Here is a 16161-nt window from a genome sequence, read left to right as displayed (position 1 = left end):
TGTTTGATACTACACCAAAACTCAGTGAGGGGAAGTTTCACAGAGCTCAGGTGCAGTGTGCAGTCTGGGTCCACAGCAGCACTGAAGGTGTCATGCCCGGTGACATTACAGTCCATCTGTTTGCCTTGTGCTGTGAATGAATCCTTTACCCGTGGCGGGGTGGGTGGGGTTGTTTCATTTTTTAATAATACGATCCTTTGGTCATCTTGGAATTCGGCTTGCTGAGTTACGCCGATTTTCCAAATGTCAGCATACTTCACTGTACGATATATTGTGTTTATTTTATTTTTGAGAGAGAGGGAAATAGAGCGCCAGCGGGGGAGGGGCAGAGAGAGGGAGACACAGAATCTGAAGCAGCCTTCAGGTTCTGAGCTCTCAGCCCAGATCCCACCCTGGGGCTCGAACCCACAAACTGTGCGATCACGACCTGAGCCAAAGTCAGACGCTTAATTGACTGAGCCACTCAGGCGCCCCTTCACTGTACACTATTTGTTTAAAATCACATTTATTAACATCACTATGAATCTCTTCAAAAGAAGTCTTGGGAGTTTTGAGAGGCTGTCAAATCAAGCTCACGTGGCAGGTAGAAGTTTCTCCAAATTCTGATTTGGACCTAAGTCCAAATTTTATCATTGGCAACAAATACTGTGTATTGTCCTTGGTGTAACTGGCCCGTTTTGTTCCTTTTTGGGAGAGTATCTGCCACATACCCAGATCTGAATACCCGGAGCTTGTCTAGCAGTCTTTTTCCCACTCGTACTGTTTGGAGCTGAGAAAAGCAGCCGCTTCCGCTGTCGGCCTCGCACGCACGAGCGCCTCCTCCCGGGGCATTGGCCGCACACCGGGAAGTGCTTGACGCCCGCTTCCTGTTCGGTGCTGCGAGATCAAGACGTGTAGCCAAGGGTTGAGATCCTTGACAGTAATAACGTTTACTCCTCGACCGAGGATGATGTTGAGTGCAGCTGCCGCGTTTTCCTCTGTGTGCACAGCAGCAGAGAGCACGGTGACGACGGAGTCGGGTTTGGTGCCGCTGCCTGCGTGGTGCTGCGGCACGAGTGATGTTACTCGTGGTTCCTTTTGCTTGTTTTTGCAAATGTCCACATGGTGCGGCAGGAAGATGACAGCCTAGTGTTACTGTGAAAATCATTTTATGTTACAGAAGTAAACGATTTCGGAGACCCTTGGAAAGGGCCTAGAGCAGTGCTAGAACTTTCTGTGACGACAGGAACGTTACTTATCTGTGCTCTTTGTGCTTGTCACCAGCCACACGTAGCTCCTGAGCACTTGAAATGTGACTGAGGAAGTGCTAGCGGCTGAAGACAGGAGTTTGAAAATGCTTTTCCCTCGGCATAGGTGTCTTAAACAAATGTGTAGTGAGCGAGTAAATAGGCGATGGACCCAAGTGACCCACGTGTGAGCTTGCCACCAGGAGGGGATGCAGCCTCCAGCAGGGGGCAGCGTGCTCCCCATGAAGAGCCAGATAGTCCCTGTGGGCTTTGCGTCTGTCCGTTCGGTCTCTGTTGCGGCCACTCTGTTTCGTGGCCTGAAAGCCGCCACAGACAGAGCAGAACTGCATTCGAATAAACCTTTACTTCTGGAGACTAACCTTTGATTTCATGTATCATGAAATACTACTCTTTTCTTTTTTTCCTAACCATTAAAAAGAATAAAAACCAATCTTAGCTCCCCAGCTGTACGCAGGCAGGCAGCTGGCTGGAGTGGGCCGGTGGGTCAGAGTTTGCTGACCCCTGGCCTAAGAAGAATGCAAAAGCTGTTGATTAACTAAATAATTGTTTTCTTATAAAGAATTACTCAAAGAAAACCAAACGCTACTCCATTTCTGTAAAGAACAGAAGAGAAGGGGTTAGCCGAAGGCAGGATGTGTGTTCTCTCGAGGCTCCCATCGGGCACATCCGCTCCGCAGGCCCGGCCTCTGTGCGCGGAGGGGAGTGGCGCTGGGCCGGCAGTGGTCCCCACTGCGGGGCGGGGCGGGGCGCGGCACGACCTGAGCGCTGCCACCTGAGCCGCCTCTTGCCTTCGTGGGTTGTCACGCACATTTTCCTGGCCACGAATACTCATTGGGTTTTGTGCGAACCTACCGTCTTGAATGTATTTGGCAGCTGGTGTTCATCCTTGATTGGTGACAACGGAAAGCGTAGCAGGAAGTGGAGTGGCTGAGGGGTGGAGAGAACAGCACAGAACTTTGGGGGAAAATATCTGATTTGGTAGCTCTCTTAGTGTGTACGTTTGTTAGGTTGGAATACAAAACCGTTTTTCTCAGGTGCCTGAGATTACCTCAGCCAAGGACAGAAAGAGTGTCACCAGAGGAAGAAAGGCCCCTTCCAATAAAATGGCTTTATTACCACCCGTTGGCTCAAGCAGATTTGGGAGTTAGCTTCATTTTCGGTTCAACACAGTTTTAATGTTGGAAACCCTTTTACCGAAGAGGCGAACTTGTCAGCGTGGTATTTGGTCTCATGACGTAGGTGCACTTTTAAAACCCCGTTACTGTATTTGCAGAAGCCCCACACCGTAGCTTTAGAGTGTCCACGGCCCCTGCTGGGAACGGGGGCCCTTGCAGGCCTCGTGGCACGGGTGGCCGTGGGGATGGAGATGGCTGGACCCTTAGAGAGGCAGACCGGGCTTCGATTCGGAATGTGGTGGGTGAGGCGTCTGCGTGCCTCGTGAATGGTGTCATCCCCTGGTTTTTCTACCCGCAGTCTTTAAGCCGGAAGAGTTACGCCAGGCTCTGATGCCAACCCTGGAAGCGCTGTACCGCCAGGACCCGGAGTCCTTGCCTTTCCGGCAGCCTGTGGACCCCCAGCTGCTAGGGATCCCGGTAAGTTCACGTAGTGACAGTGTAACCGTGCCAGCGTAGTTCCCGCGTGTCCATGTTTCACCTCAAAATTGGGTGGCACACCCTTGTTTGGAAGACTTTTCGCCTATAAAAAAACTTCTCTGTCGAATCAGTAGCACACCTTTCTTATACACCTTTAACTCACTGGGTGGGGTGTGTGTTTCCCCACCTATTCTGTCTGCCCCAGGGTCCGAGGTAGGGGAGCGCACCGGGGCACACCGCCTGCAAACACACGGCCCCGGAGCCTCACTTAGATTTGGGGCTGTGTGTGAGCCTTCGTCTCAAAGGCTGGTTTTAAAGAACTGGTCATCATCAGTTGGAAAACACCTGGGCCTCTCATTTTGGTATCTCTGGGTCGTCTCGCAAAGGCCATAGTGACCCAACAGATTTCTTTTAAGCAGTGTTACTATTTTTGTTTCTGTTTTTGTGTTTTTTGTCTTGGAATTTCATCTTGCTTGCCAGGACCAAGAGTAAATCTCTAGAAAAACATATTGTCTGATAAATGTGCTTACCATTTTAATTCCGTGGTTTAAAATCCTTCAAAATTTTTCGGGGCATCAGGGTGTGGCTCAGTCGGTTGAGCAACTCACTTCAGCTCAAGTCACCAGCTCACGGTTTGTGAGTTCGAACCCTGCATCCGGCTCTCTGCTGACAGCGGTGGAGCCTGCTCCTGCTGTGGATCCTCTGCCCTGTTCTCTCTCTGCCCCTCCCCCGCCCATACTGTCTCAAAAATAAATAAACCTTTTTTAAAAATAAATTGTAAAAACCAAGGAGGTTTCTATTCACATCTTTTACCCATTCTTTTATTAAATAATTTGTTAATATTATTTTTCTCTTTGCCTTTGAAATAATTTTGTCACACCTGACAAAACTAATTACGGTTTTATATAATTCAACCAGAGGAAGGTCAGAGGTTATTTTCTTCTCATTTCCCATTTGTTGCTATTAGAAATGGAAGTTGTTCTGGTACTTCCTGTTTCTGTTTTGTTTAAGATAAAGCTGCTATGCAAGGCTGGCATTTAGTATTGGGGGGATCCACTAGACTGAGACTTTTTTGTCTTTAAGGATTATTTTGACATTGTGAAGAACCCTATGGACCTTTCCACCATCAAGCGGAAGCTGGACACGGGGCAGTACCAAGAACCCTGGCAGTATGTGGATGACGTCTGGCTCATGTTCAACAACGCCTGGCTCTATAACCGGAAGACGTCCCGGGTCTATAAGTTCTGCAGCAAACTTGCTGAGGTCTTTGAGCAGGAAATTGACCCCGTCATGCAGTCCCTTGGATATTGTTGTGGGCGCAAGGTACAGTTTAGACTTTTTTTGGAAAGTGAACTTTGCTGGTTAAATTAGCCAGAGCAGGTATTAAGATAACATGATAGACTCCACATTGTATCCCAGCTGTGTTCTGGGAAGGACCCGGATGGAGTCTGGGCATTTGTAAAACCAATCGATTGCCTGAAGCCGTGTAATGGGTGATCAAAGCTAGAGTTGCTTATTGGGGAGGACCTTGGGTTATGCCTTTCTGGCTGCTCCTCTGTACCTTTATCAATGTGTAACAAATGTCTTTTGACGTTGATTCTGTCACATGGAATCCAAAAATGTCTTTATTAAACAGTTATGCAAATTGTTAGAAAACTATACCATGTACCAATAGGAATATCTTACTAGCTGAATCTGACAGCTCTTCTTAGTGAACTGGAGCATTGTAGGACAGTCACTGGGATACGTTTTTAGTATTTTCTCCTTTGTTTTTGCAGTATGAGTTTTCCCCACAGACTTTGTGCTGCTACGGGAAGCAGCTGTGTACAATTCCTCGCGACGCTGCCTACTACAGCTATCAGAACAGGTGAGCACCGAGCCAGCGTCCTGGCTTATAGGCACAGGACGAAGGTCTCAGGGCGAGCAGGTCCGTCTGAGTATAGCCTGGGTTATTTCTTTTCTGGAGTTCTAATGAAATGGGCCACTCTCCGTGCTGCTTAGTCACTCAGGCCCATGATCTCTTAATTTGAAAGCATGCTCTTCCACGGTAGCCAATAAGCTCCTGCTTGCTGCACTAACTTGAGTCAGGAAGGTTAGTTCTTAAGCTGTGGTCTTTCCAAACTGTAACCACCGAAGAGTCTGGAGTCCAGAGTAACTCTGATACCGGTTGACATACCTTTTTGAAGATCTTAAGTGGAAACGTTGTATTTTATTATTTCACGTGTAAATATTTGCCTACATAATTTGGGCCGGACAGTCTGATGGAAAGACTTACATTGATGATATTTCATTAAAAAAATAATAAAAGGAAAAGTAAATAAAAATGAATAAAAGCTTTAGACCTCAACTTTTTTTTAAATTAATAACACAACACTGAATGAGATCTTGCATTCTTGTTGAGTTCTCCCCATCATAGGATGGCCATTTCAGGGTTTTGTGAGTGGTAGTTATCCTGGAGAAATATTTGCCATTCTCTTAAAATGTGGGGATGGCTAAATGGGTTTTCTGTCTGACGTAAAAGAGAATGAAAATGGTATTTTTTTTGTTGTTAATTTGCCACACACAAATACAACCTCCATAGTTTTGGGGCCATTTTGAAAATTGAACTTGTCTGTGTCTCCTGTTTCAGGCAGCCACATGTTGCCGTAGCACGAGGGCATCCTCCCTGGGGGCACAGGTTGTAAATCTTGGTCACATTCAGTTACCTTGCCTCCATTTGAGGAATAGGCGACCAAATTTCTGTGGCCAAGGTTCAGCTCTGTGCTTGTTCCTCGTCTGTAGGCTCACGTATTAAATGTCAGTATTAGGGTGTGATGTTCTGATGATTTGATCTTGTCTGCTTCTAGTAATTGCATATGTTCCTATATTTCGAAGTAGAGGGCTTTTTGTTGTTTGTTCAGAGGTACACGCGCAGGCCTCAATAATATTTAGTTTGGAAATTATCTTTGATGATTTTAAAATACTTCCAATTTTTAAAAATATCTAATCATATTTATAATTAGTAAATCCCTTCAAAATTCTACTTTAAAACAAAAGCAAAAACTATTGACATAAACATGTCTCAAAAGAAAGATTGCTAAGCCTTGCCCAGCCTGCTTGTTCGGGCACCGTTCAGTTAGAGTGAGGTGCTGGAGTGTGGCCTGTACCCCATCCTTAACGTTAAAAATACGTTAACGTCAGGAATTTAGTTTCTGTCCTAGCTTCCCTTTCTATCGGTGGGAGACAGTTTGAAATAATACCATAGTTCCTTCTTGATGGAATCTCTCCTGTACTGACAAGTGCTCTTGTGGGAGTTCTGGCCCTTTCAGCTACAGTTCTAGCCCCCTGACCTTTAGCGTGCCCCATAACGTATGAAGTTTTACCTTCTTGTTCATAATACGAGCACAGTAACACCTTCCCTAACAACCTCGGTTGTCAGTCTCCGTGAAACAATGAACAGGAATTCACTTTGGAAACTTATGTGCCAAGCGAAATAAAGTTGGGAAATTTAAAGAGAACAGATTTCAGTTACCTGTTTCCAGAAAAATGCCCCCGCTGCTGAGTGCCCAACGTGGTTTGGGTCTAGAAGGAAGAACAGACAGCAGGTTGCTTGCTTCCATTTCTAAAATTTGGGGGCCTTTTCATTGTTGTTTCACTGTTCCTGTGTCCTTCGGGACCCTGCCTTTACTGATTTGCTCATTTGAGAGCAATTAATTTCAGTAGAATTGATAGGATCAAGGCACACTTCTCTCTGGCAGGAGGTTACTCGGGGAGCACAGCCATGGGGTTGTTTGGGAAGATCTGAAATGTCCAGGTTTATTTTTGTGTAGAATTTCATCTTTACCGAACAAAAGTGTTTTTCTTACGAGTAGAGACAGAAATAAAGTTCTGGCCTAAAGCGTAGGCATCCCGTTCCTTCACTGAATCTCGCAAGGCCTGCTTCCTAGGACACTGTGCTTGCAGAGACTAACGTGCTGTAATGCTAAGAAAGCAGTGGCCTCACTCCACGATGAACATCTTAACTGCTTAAGTTTTTATTTGCATCTCTGACTACTTGTGAACACCGTGGTGTTCTCACAAATAATTGTTTTGGCACTCCTTGTCCTAAACTGGGCACCTCGAGCAATAGGATGTCCTACAGACCATTTGAACAAGTGAAACTAATATAAACTAGCACGTAAACCCGTCTTCACTTGTTTCCATGCTTTGAATATTTGAAACTCAGGTTGGGAAAACTTGTGTATAAATTTTTCAGATACTGTCTTTAGATATCCCAGTTATTTTTGTATACTATTAGGTACTTAAAACAATCTGCATTTGAAAATTTACTCCATACATTAAATTACCCTTACAGATAAACTACGCAATCATATTGTGCTAATTTTAGGAACCCACATGCACATCGTTGTTGGATTACGTGAAGTATTTCTCCTTTGCAGTTGCATGTTCATCTGGTTGCTTTCTTCACACAAGGCAGAGTGTCAACGAGGCTCTTAAGATTGAAAAGTGACTTTCTGAACCATTCTGTATTTTTAGGGGGAATAAAGTTTGGACTAGGTAATAAAGGGGGGACAGTCTGGCCTTCCAGTGTGTCCCCCAGCGATTGCCAGGGCAGTTTCAGCAGACTTGACCAGTGGGTGGCTGTGCCCCTTCTCCAGACTGTTGCCGCCTCTCAGGACCCTTCTCAAACCCAGCACGTTCAATTCTCCAATGTCTCCACTTGCTTTGGGACACACACTGTTTCTGTGCCTCCCAGTTTCCATCCCGGAGGTGCTTTGGAGATCCGGGTTAGTTGCCCTTGGAGGGTGTAGGCTTCCAGCGTCACTGGGGTCTGCCATTAAGGCATCAGGGCTTTGCCCCGGGCTAGTTTCCTCCGCCGGAGAGTGATGGGCTGATGGTTCTTGTTTCCTGGATGTCGCTGGGCTCGATGTCCTGCTTGAATAAGGGCTAAGAGTCTGTCCAGGATCTCAAAGGCGTTTTGCCTCACGTGTAATTATTGTGGCGATTTCACTTCCAGACGAGTTCACCTTTTCGCTAGCCGGCGGTGGCTGTATGCTTGTTCATAAAATGAATTGGAACACTCAATTCCAAGTTTTATTTTTATTTATTTTTATTTTTTTAAATGTTTTTATTTGTTTTTGAGACAGAGAGAGACAGAGCATGAGCAGGGGAGAGGCAGAGAGAGAGGGAGACACAGAATCTGAAGCAGCCTCCAGGCTCTGAGCTGTCAGCACAGAGCCTGACACGGGACTCGAGCTCATGGAGTGTGAGATCATGACCTGAGCTGAAGTCAGACGCTCAACCGACTGAGCCACCCAGGCGCCCCTACAAGTTTTATTTTTAAAAGAGAAATAGTTCGTGTTGAGGGGGATATCTTTTTTGCATATTGTTCTGTTTGCCCCTGAATTGGTTTATGGTTTCTGCACTTTAATTGCCAGTGACGATCACGCCCTCCTGCACATGGAAATCCTGTTTACCACATGAGTTAAGGCTCTGTGAGAACATTTCCAAAATAGTGAATAGCCAGCATCTTGTTATAGTTGATTCAGAAAACAAAACAAAACAAAATAAAACAAAAACATAGATGTAGATATTTTTAAACAGCAATATTTATCTTTTTGTTCTTGGTCAGTTTTTACTCTTGGCAGAATTCATTGATTGGATCATCACAAGTAAACTAAACTGGTCCCGGGAAGAAACTTTCATTAATCCAGTTCCTCCCCACAGTGAGTCTGTCATGCCCTCATCGACAGACGGAAAGATCGGACCATTTTGAGATGCTGCGCTCTGAAGTTTTGTGCTTTTAATTGACTCTGTGTGTTTAGTCGGTGAAGTCCAGCAGACAGAATGCTTAGTGTGTGTAATTAAGACTAGAATTAGAACTCGCTGGGGACTGATGTGAGCAGGAATGGAGACAGACGGCCGGGTGGGGGCCTGCGCCTCCGTCCTTGAAGGCGTGTGTGCGCGTGCGCGTGCGTGAGTGACCCTGCGAGCTGCCGCGTCCCCTGCGCGTGTCCGTGCGGTGTGGCGCTCCGAGTCTCGTCACAGTGTCTTTAACACTAATCCTCTTGGCATCTTGTAGACGTAGTTTTGAGCACTAAAACCGCATTTTGTTGTGCTGCTGCCACTACCTTCTACTCATCCTTTTCGCTTGTGAATTCACCTCCATTCGGCTTGTTTATTTTTACAGTATTCTTGTGTGCTCATCTTGTTTGATGCAGCGTCAGCCTGCGCTTCTGTTGATTTCTCATTCGTCTCCTTTCCAAACATTTAAGAGCTTTTATTTTAATTGTTCTTCTTGGATAGCTTGAGCCCAGGCTTGTATTATCTTACAAGACATTGGGGTGATGGATAATTTCTCAAATGCAGATTGTGCTATAAAGATCAACTTTCCAAATTTGCTTAACTTGGATTGTCACCAAGTCAGAGCAGTCAATCACTGAGGATCTCAGATTGGTGAATGATTGGTCCCAGTACCGAACAGTTTAAACCAAAGCTTCAGAACTGAATTTTCAAAGTCTTTGAGATTGATTGTTCATGGATTTACATATATTGTATTGTTTATACAATATATCACAGTTTTTTTTCTCTGTACATTCGTACTGATAAATGGCTGGAAAGTCTTTGACCCCGACTGCATTTCTGTTAAATGTTTGTCCAGAATATGGATTTGGTTTCATTCGTATTGTAACTCATTTAATGAAGTGATTAACCTGAGAAAAATAACAGGAAAAAAATTAAAACCGGTTCTGCGTGCCCAACATTTTCATACCTTTAAAAGATCTGGCTTAATACCGGAAATAAAATCTGTGAATTGCTGTCAAGCATAAATTTTCCGTTTTGAAAAATAATTGCTTTTTTAAGGCCTTTGTCAGACTGTTTTGTTCGAAGTAAAACTTCTCCATCGCAAACCCTGGAGTCATATTTGATTTTCTCTGAAGTAATAACAAAATTCGAACTCCTAAATTGAGGCTCCTTGCAATTCTAGTATTAACAACTCCTTGAAAACGTTTGCATCTCGGAGCTGGCCCGAGCCCAGCCGTTGTTAGTGATGATGGCCTGTGATGTGTGCAGTGAGACCGAATGCTAATCAAGCTTTGCCTTGGCTTTCTGCTCTGTGTTGTCTCGGTGTGTGCGTCTTACCTTCATGTCTGTGCTATTTGTTCCCTCCCCTGTTCTCTAATCCTGCCCTTCCCCACCTGCCCCTGTTCCTTCCATTGTCCTCACTGACCCATCAATCAACCAACAACGCCCCCCCTTCGTCGTGGTGATCTGCCCTGCTCTGATTGGTGGCTTCGTTGCTTGGGTGGCTGTGTGTTATGATGGACCAGTTCACCCAAGTATGGCCTTCTTGCTGACAGGTATCATTTCTGTGAGAAGTGTTTCACAGAGATCCAGGGGGAGAATGTTACCCTGGGTGACGACCCTTCACAACCCCAGACGTAAGTACTATGCTGTCATTTTTCTCGGGGTTGACTCGTAATTGTTTTGTCCCTCTTGTCCGCGATTAAAAGGGAAGCACCTCTGCCATTTTGACTTCCGGGTGGTGTGTTTTTTCATATTCGCCACGCCCACGTTCCTGCGTCAGAATGTAGCTCTTCAGCTAGACACGGCTGCCACCTCCACATTCTTCCCTCCTCACGAGACACCCGTAGCCTCCGCGGCAGCGGACTGGTCTCCGTTGACCTCCCGGTGTCTCTTCCTTTAAAACTCCTGCTTTTTCCTGGTGGTGGTCCTCCTCCCTTTGGGGAAATCGTAAATTTTCACTTAGACCTAAGGAACCAGTTCCCTTTTGACAGAACTGGCAGTGACGAAAAACGAATCTTGTGTACGTACCCAGTCTTTAGCATTCTTTCGATCTTCTGCTGAACTCTCTGTCCTCTAAGCTGCAGAGCCTGTGACGGAAGGCGGTGAGGCCCCGGAGGGTAAACTGCCTCCTTGCGGCTGGAGGTGTGGCACTTGCTCCAGCGTGCACAGGCCTGAGTTGGTCCATTCATTCCTGCACTGAGTTCACCTTTTCCTCCCCAAAGCTTATCCCCTGATGGAGTTCACCTCTGAGCGGTCACATAGAACGTGGCCAGAAGAGGCGAACCCACCAGTTGGATGGTCAACTCGTGCACGTGCTTGAGATACCGAAAGCCTGCCGGCCACCGGGTCTGCCGAGGGCTGCCAGCATCTTGTGGTTCTCTCTTTTCTCCTGACTCTGTCATGACTCCTGCCCTGCTAGTGTGACTGTCCACCACCGGTGGGAAGGCTTCTCGCCCGAGCAGTGGCCACGGACTCTGCACGTCAGCTTTACTTTATCCAGACACAGAACAAATCGTGGCCACTAGTGAGACGTACAAACTGACGGGACAGACCTTCTCTGTATTCAGTTTTTTTTTTACGTCCCTTGTAATTCTAACTCTTTGGTCCAATTTCGTGATTAATAATTGGCTTATATAACTCTGTGAATCAGAAATAATTCGCATATACACTGATCATAACAAAAGGACCGTATAGAAACCAAATACTCAGTTCTTTAAAAATAAGTCAAATATCCCCAAGTAGATGCTGATCTTGTGTCATCTAATTCAGTTACCATCACAAGAGTTGATCATGCCAATTATCAGTCAGATCCAGGAGTCATTCACCGTACAGATTGAATTGACAGTTTGTAGTTTTGGGTCTCGACACGATTTTGGCATCATATTTTGACTAGTCTTAATTAAATTATATAATAAGTCCTGGTGATAGTTGGGAGGAAATATCCAAGGCAGACAGAGAAAAACATATGATAGTACTTTCTGTGGAAATAAGTTTTATACTTGAGATTACAGCTGACCGTTATTTACTTTTTATTTGAAAAAGTAGTTATAAAATAATATCCCACAGACCCTGTAGTTCATGCTCAAGAAATACATTTAGTTAATTAACAGTTTTCTTTCTTCCTTTTTTTTTTTTTTTAAACAAGGACAATTTCAAAGGATCAGTTTGAAAAGAAGAAAAATGATACCTTAGATCCTGAACCGTGAGTAGATAAGCGATCTCTTTCTGACTTTCGGATTTTAAGCTTCAGATGGGGAAAATCCCTCCTTGTGACGGGCCTGCAGGAGAAGGCCCCTTTGGAATGTTGGGAGTGGGTTGCCCTGGGTGGGATTCTCTGTGTGAAGTTATTTCAGATATGCATTCTTTTTACCTCAAACAAAATACGTATGTCTCTGCAGCATCCTGTCCAGTTCCTGAATTTTAACAGCAATGACCTTAGATGGATGCTTTGGTTCTCTCAGAACCTTTCTGCTAACTCCGTCATCATGGTTATTGAGAGGCCGTTCAGTGTGACTCTTTAGAGACTAAAGATACGAATATTTGCTGGGGTAGCGCTAACACCTTTTAAAGGGAAATTTCAGAAGGGAAACTTTTTAGAAACGACTGTTTAAAAACGAGTAACAGGAGGCCTGGCGTATGTTCTTGCCACTTGGGTGTATTTCCAAAGGCCATTGTCAAATCCTCTTGTTGTCTCCACTGGTCAGTGAGGATGCTTCTTTTGCAAAGTTTGCTTTGCGATAACCCCTAAAGAGGCTTCAGAGTTCCTTCCATGTGGCATTGTCTCCAGGTCCCTAAAGCCAAGTGCTCAGAGCACCCCAGCGTGTGGAGGTGCCCATCGTGTTCTGTTGCTTCAGTGAGCACAGGCTCCAACACCATGGGATGTTTGGGAGCCGAGAGATAGGTCCTCCTTCCCTTGGTCCCAACGCCCCAGCTCGGGGGGGGGGGGGGGCGGGGCGCGTCGAATGCTGCAGTGGAAGATGCAGACTTTGCACCAGGGGCTCATTTTGAAGGGCTTTCCTGTTGGGAGCTCACCCGGGCTTTCCCAGCAGCAGTGCCCAGGCAGTAGGGGAGGGCACGGCAGCTACTCGAGCTCCAGTCTCAGCATAGTGCCTGGTGCGTGAGGAGGCTGTGCCCAGTATTTTTCATCACCAGTGGATCGTCTGTCCTGATGTTCCGTGTCCGTTGTTCCCATTATGTGAACGTCCCCTGCACTGGGTGAAGGGCCACTTACACTGTTCTTTGACATACGGATCTCCCCTGTGTGCCCTGGAGGTTTTGAAGGACTTCATTGGTTTCTGCTGTGGAAAGATCATCCTGGATCTGTGAGGTGGATTCACCAGGCCAGGAAATGACTTTGCTTTCCAGTAGGAAGCTAGTTAAGAGACTCAGAGCAACAGCTCAGGCAGGAAGTAGAAGCTTGACCTAAATAAAGGAGCACCTCTTGGTAGGAGAAGCCACCCTGTGCAGGTGAGGAAGGGGACCATCTAGGTGGCCGCTGAGATGCTTGTGCATGAACAGGAAACATGGGAACGGCAGCCAGCCACATGGTTAATAATGGTTCGTGGGGAGAGGGTGAAATTGAAAATTGATAGAATAAGGTCTAGAACATAGTTTTGTTGTTGTTTATTTTGAGAGAGAAAGAGCACAGGTAGGAGAGGGGCAGAGAGAGGATCCCAAGCAGGCTCCGCTCTGAGAGCGGTGACCCCGACACGGGGCTCAAACCCACAAACCGTGAGATCATGGCCTGAGCCGAACGGAAGAGCTGGACACTTAACTGACTGAGCCACCCAGCCACCCCTAGCACATACTTTTTTTTCTTTCTTTTTTTTTTTTTTTTTGATAGTCCTCTTCTGTCACATAGGAAAACATTGAGAGTGGAGTATCTTTGGAGGGGGCACAGAAACAGGGAACTGTTACCTGGTGACCCTTTAAATTCCTAACACAGTATGAGCCCCACTGCTGAGGTTTCAGAGAAGGAGCTGGTTGGGGGCAAGGCAGCACTAGAGGCAAAGAGCAAGGTCCAGACGGAGCAGCCATGGGAGGCGGGGGGTGGTGGTGGCGGTCGCGACAGCACAGGATGCTACAGAGTGCTGGCAGGCCATGAACTAGGCACTCGTGCTGCTGTTGTACACAGTTTTGCACATGTGTGTCATTTCCCCGTCCCGACCAAATAGGAACAGAGAGGCAGAGTTAGACTGGATCCGTGGCTGAAGGCTTGCTCAGCAGGGGCAGAGGAGAGATGGGGGCCCAGGACTCAAGGCAGTGTCGAGAGTGTACGTCAGGTTACCAGGCTCAGCACCAAGGCTGACAGGAAGAGCTGGAACTTAGCAGAGTTGGAGGAGGTGTGGTGCCTTCTAGTCCTCAGCATTCCTCCAGACGTAAGGTGTGGTGGTGGTTAAGCAGGTGGCTGAGGAAACAGGTTTGCGCATCCACGCGTGTTGGCAACTAAGATTCCCAGCTGAGGTGACAGCCAGGTGAGTCGCAGTGGGGGCTGGGTGAGTAGCACCTCACCCCTGCTGTCCAGTGCTGACTCGAACAAAGGCCGTTGCTTGCCGGTCAGCTTAGCGCTTTCCCACCTTTGTGATTGACTCGGAGCAGATGCTTCCTGTGCCTCGGCTTAAGAGCAAGTGTTTCTAACGTGCAAGTGTTGTTCTCGGTTATTTGAGTCCGTTTACACATGTGCGGGCACTGGTCTTGGAAATGCGTAGTAATATCAGAAATACTGGCCTGTAAAATGCACCTCTTTCGTAGCATTTTTGAAAGTGAAGTTTCATTTCTGATTGCAAAGGAGATTGGGAGAAGCGAGGCATAGGCATTTGTACAGGGAAGTGGAGGAGCCCAGCTTTCTCACAGAAAATATTGTGCCTGTGCATTTTTAAAATACGGCTGAATCAGAGATGCCTGGCTGGCTCATTCGGTGCAGTGCGTGACTCTTGATCTTGGAGTCGTGCGTTCAAGCCCCATGTTGGGCGTAGGGAAAGAATAAAGTAAAATACAGCTGAAGCAATCAGCAGAGGCATTCATGAGTGCCACAGACACTGGAAGTGATCAGAGGACAAGGTGTGAACGCGGTACACAAGCTTCTGCCGATGGCTCCCTTGGACAGCTCCCTTGTATGTTTCCATGTGCATTACAGCACACTCTCTTTGTCTTCCAGTTTTGTCGATTGCAAGGAGTGTGGCCGGAAGATGCATCAGATTTGTGTTCTGCACTATGACATCATTTGGCCTTCGGGGTGAGTAATTTCCTGGTGATTTCCTGTGATCTTGGGAAAAGCCTTTGCGCGGAGTGGAGGGAGGGGCCTGCAGTGAAGCCGACAGCAGCTCCTATTCAGTTTGTGTCCTCAGCGTCTGCCTGCTGGGACTGTGGGCTCAAAGCAGTCTGCCCCTTCACTTGTGAATGATGCTGCCAGCAAAGCACTTAAGTCGCATGTCTTGGTGGCGAGACTATTTTATGCAGTCTGATCACACCCGTTCTTTTACAGCTTCGTGTGCGACAACTGCCTGAAGAAAACCGGCAGAACTCGGAAAGAAAACAAGTTCAGTGCGAAGAGTAAGTTGTGGAAAGGTTTTTTGTTCCCCCATCTGTGCGTGAGGTGCTTGTTCCCGCTCCCTGGTCTTCCTTCAGCCCCTCTCAGTACGTGGCTGTGGGGTCCATTTGTCCGGGGGTCTGTGCCAAGTTCACTTTCTAGCACCGCTAAATGGAATCATTGGGCCTGATCTTCGCCCGAAAACCAGATTTACGGTCCGTTCGTGCTCTACGTGAAAATTTAGAAAGCTCTGAGAGAAAATGTGTCAGCAGATCCTTTTCAGGTAGCTCAGAAATCTGACCCCCGCCAACACACACATAGACACCCCACTCTGGCATCCTGTTGTGACCAGCACGCTCAGCCCTGGGCCGCACAGGACAGTTGCATGGCCCTCTCTGCTGAGACTGGCAGAGCCTGGTCTGCCTGAGGACTGGTTATGCGTTTCACTGCTGTGTTTAGGGGGCAGCTGGTGTCCTTCCACAGTAGAGAGCAGCCCGTTGCGACTTGAAGTTTAAGTCTTCATGGGTAGTCTTGACTCTTTTGGAGATAGCCTCCTTTTCCATCGTGATCTTTGTCAACCCGGTTCTCGAGGGCTGGGAGCCCCTTGCGCAGCGTGTCGTTCCCGAACTGTCCTTTGCCGAGTTCACAGCAACCCCGAGTAAAAAAGCCACCTGCAGCAGCGCCTTGACAGCCCACTTGCCCGGTGCTCCCCAGCAGGGCAGGCGGCTAGCACACTGCTCGAGGCATCCCCAGTGAGAGCCAGGGCCTCTGAGGGGCAGGGAGCAGGAGAGAGATGAGGTGGAGAGAGGGATCCCTTGCCGGGGGGTGGGGGGGAAGCAGGCCAGGAGGAAGCCACTTCAGGGGCTTCCCAACTCAGTGATAGCAGGTAAAGACTGTTGTTACCAAAATGCACAATTATCCTATAACTTAACCTCGCTCTTGTAAAACCTATTGAAATGCCGATAAACTCCCAAACTGTTGTAATGCTTTTCTTTAGCTCAGGGTT

General features: G+C 47.0%; 1 protein-coding gene across 4 annotated transcripts in view; it reads left to right on the top strand.

The window, feature by feature from the left end:
* CREBBP (CREB binding protein) overlaps window positions 1-16161 on the top strand; it is a 125286-nt gene that overhangs the window by 94456 nt on the left and 14669 nt on the right. For 3 of the 4 annotated variants that reach the window (XM_053894037.1, XM_053894035.1, XM_053894038.1), the window contains 7 exons: window positions 2721-2839; window positions 3923-4162; window positions 4618-4706; window positions 10150-10260; window positions 11772-11828; window positions 14784-14861; window positions 15111-15178. In XM_053894037.1, coding sequence (XP_053750012.1) covers window positions 2721-2839; window positions 3923-4162; window positions 4618-4706; window positions 10150-10260; window positions 11772-11828; window positions 14784-14861; window positions 15111-15178 — 762 coding nt within the window. The remainder of the gene's footprint in view (window positions 1-2720; window positions 2840-3922; window positions 4163-4617; window positions 4707-10149; window positions 10261-11771; window positions 11829-14783; window positions 14862-15110; window positions 15179-16161) is intronic. The other variant, XM_053894036.1, reaches the window with a different exon arrangement.

This window comes from Panthera pardus, unplaced genomic scaffold, assembly GCF_024362965.1.
Source record: "Panthera pardus isolate Hobbes unplaced genomic scaffold, ASM2436296v1 HiC_scaffold_4, whole genome shotgun sequence".
Lineage (NCBI taxonomy): Eukaryota > Metazoa > Chordata > Mammalia > Carnivora > Felidae > Panthera > Panthera pardus.
This window is presented reverse-complemented; position numbering and strand designations above follow the sequence as displayed.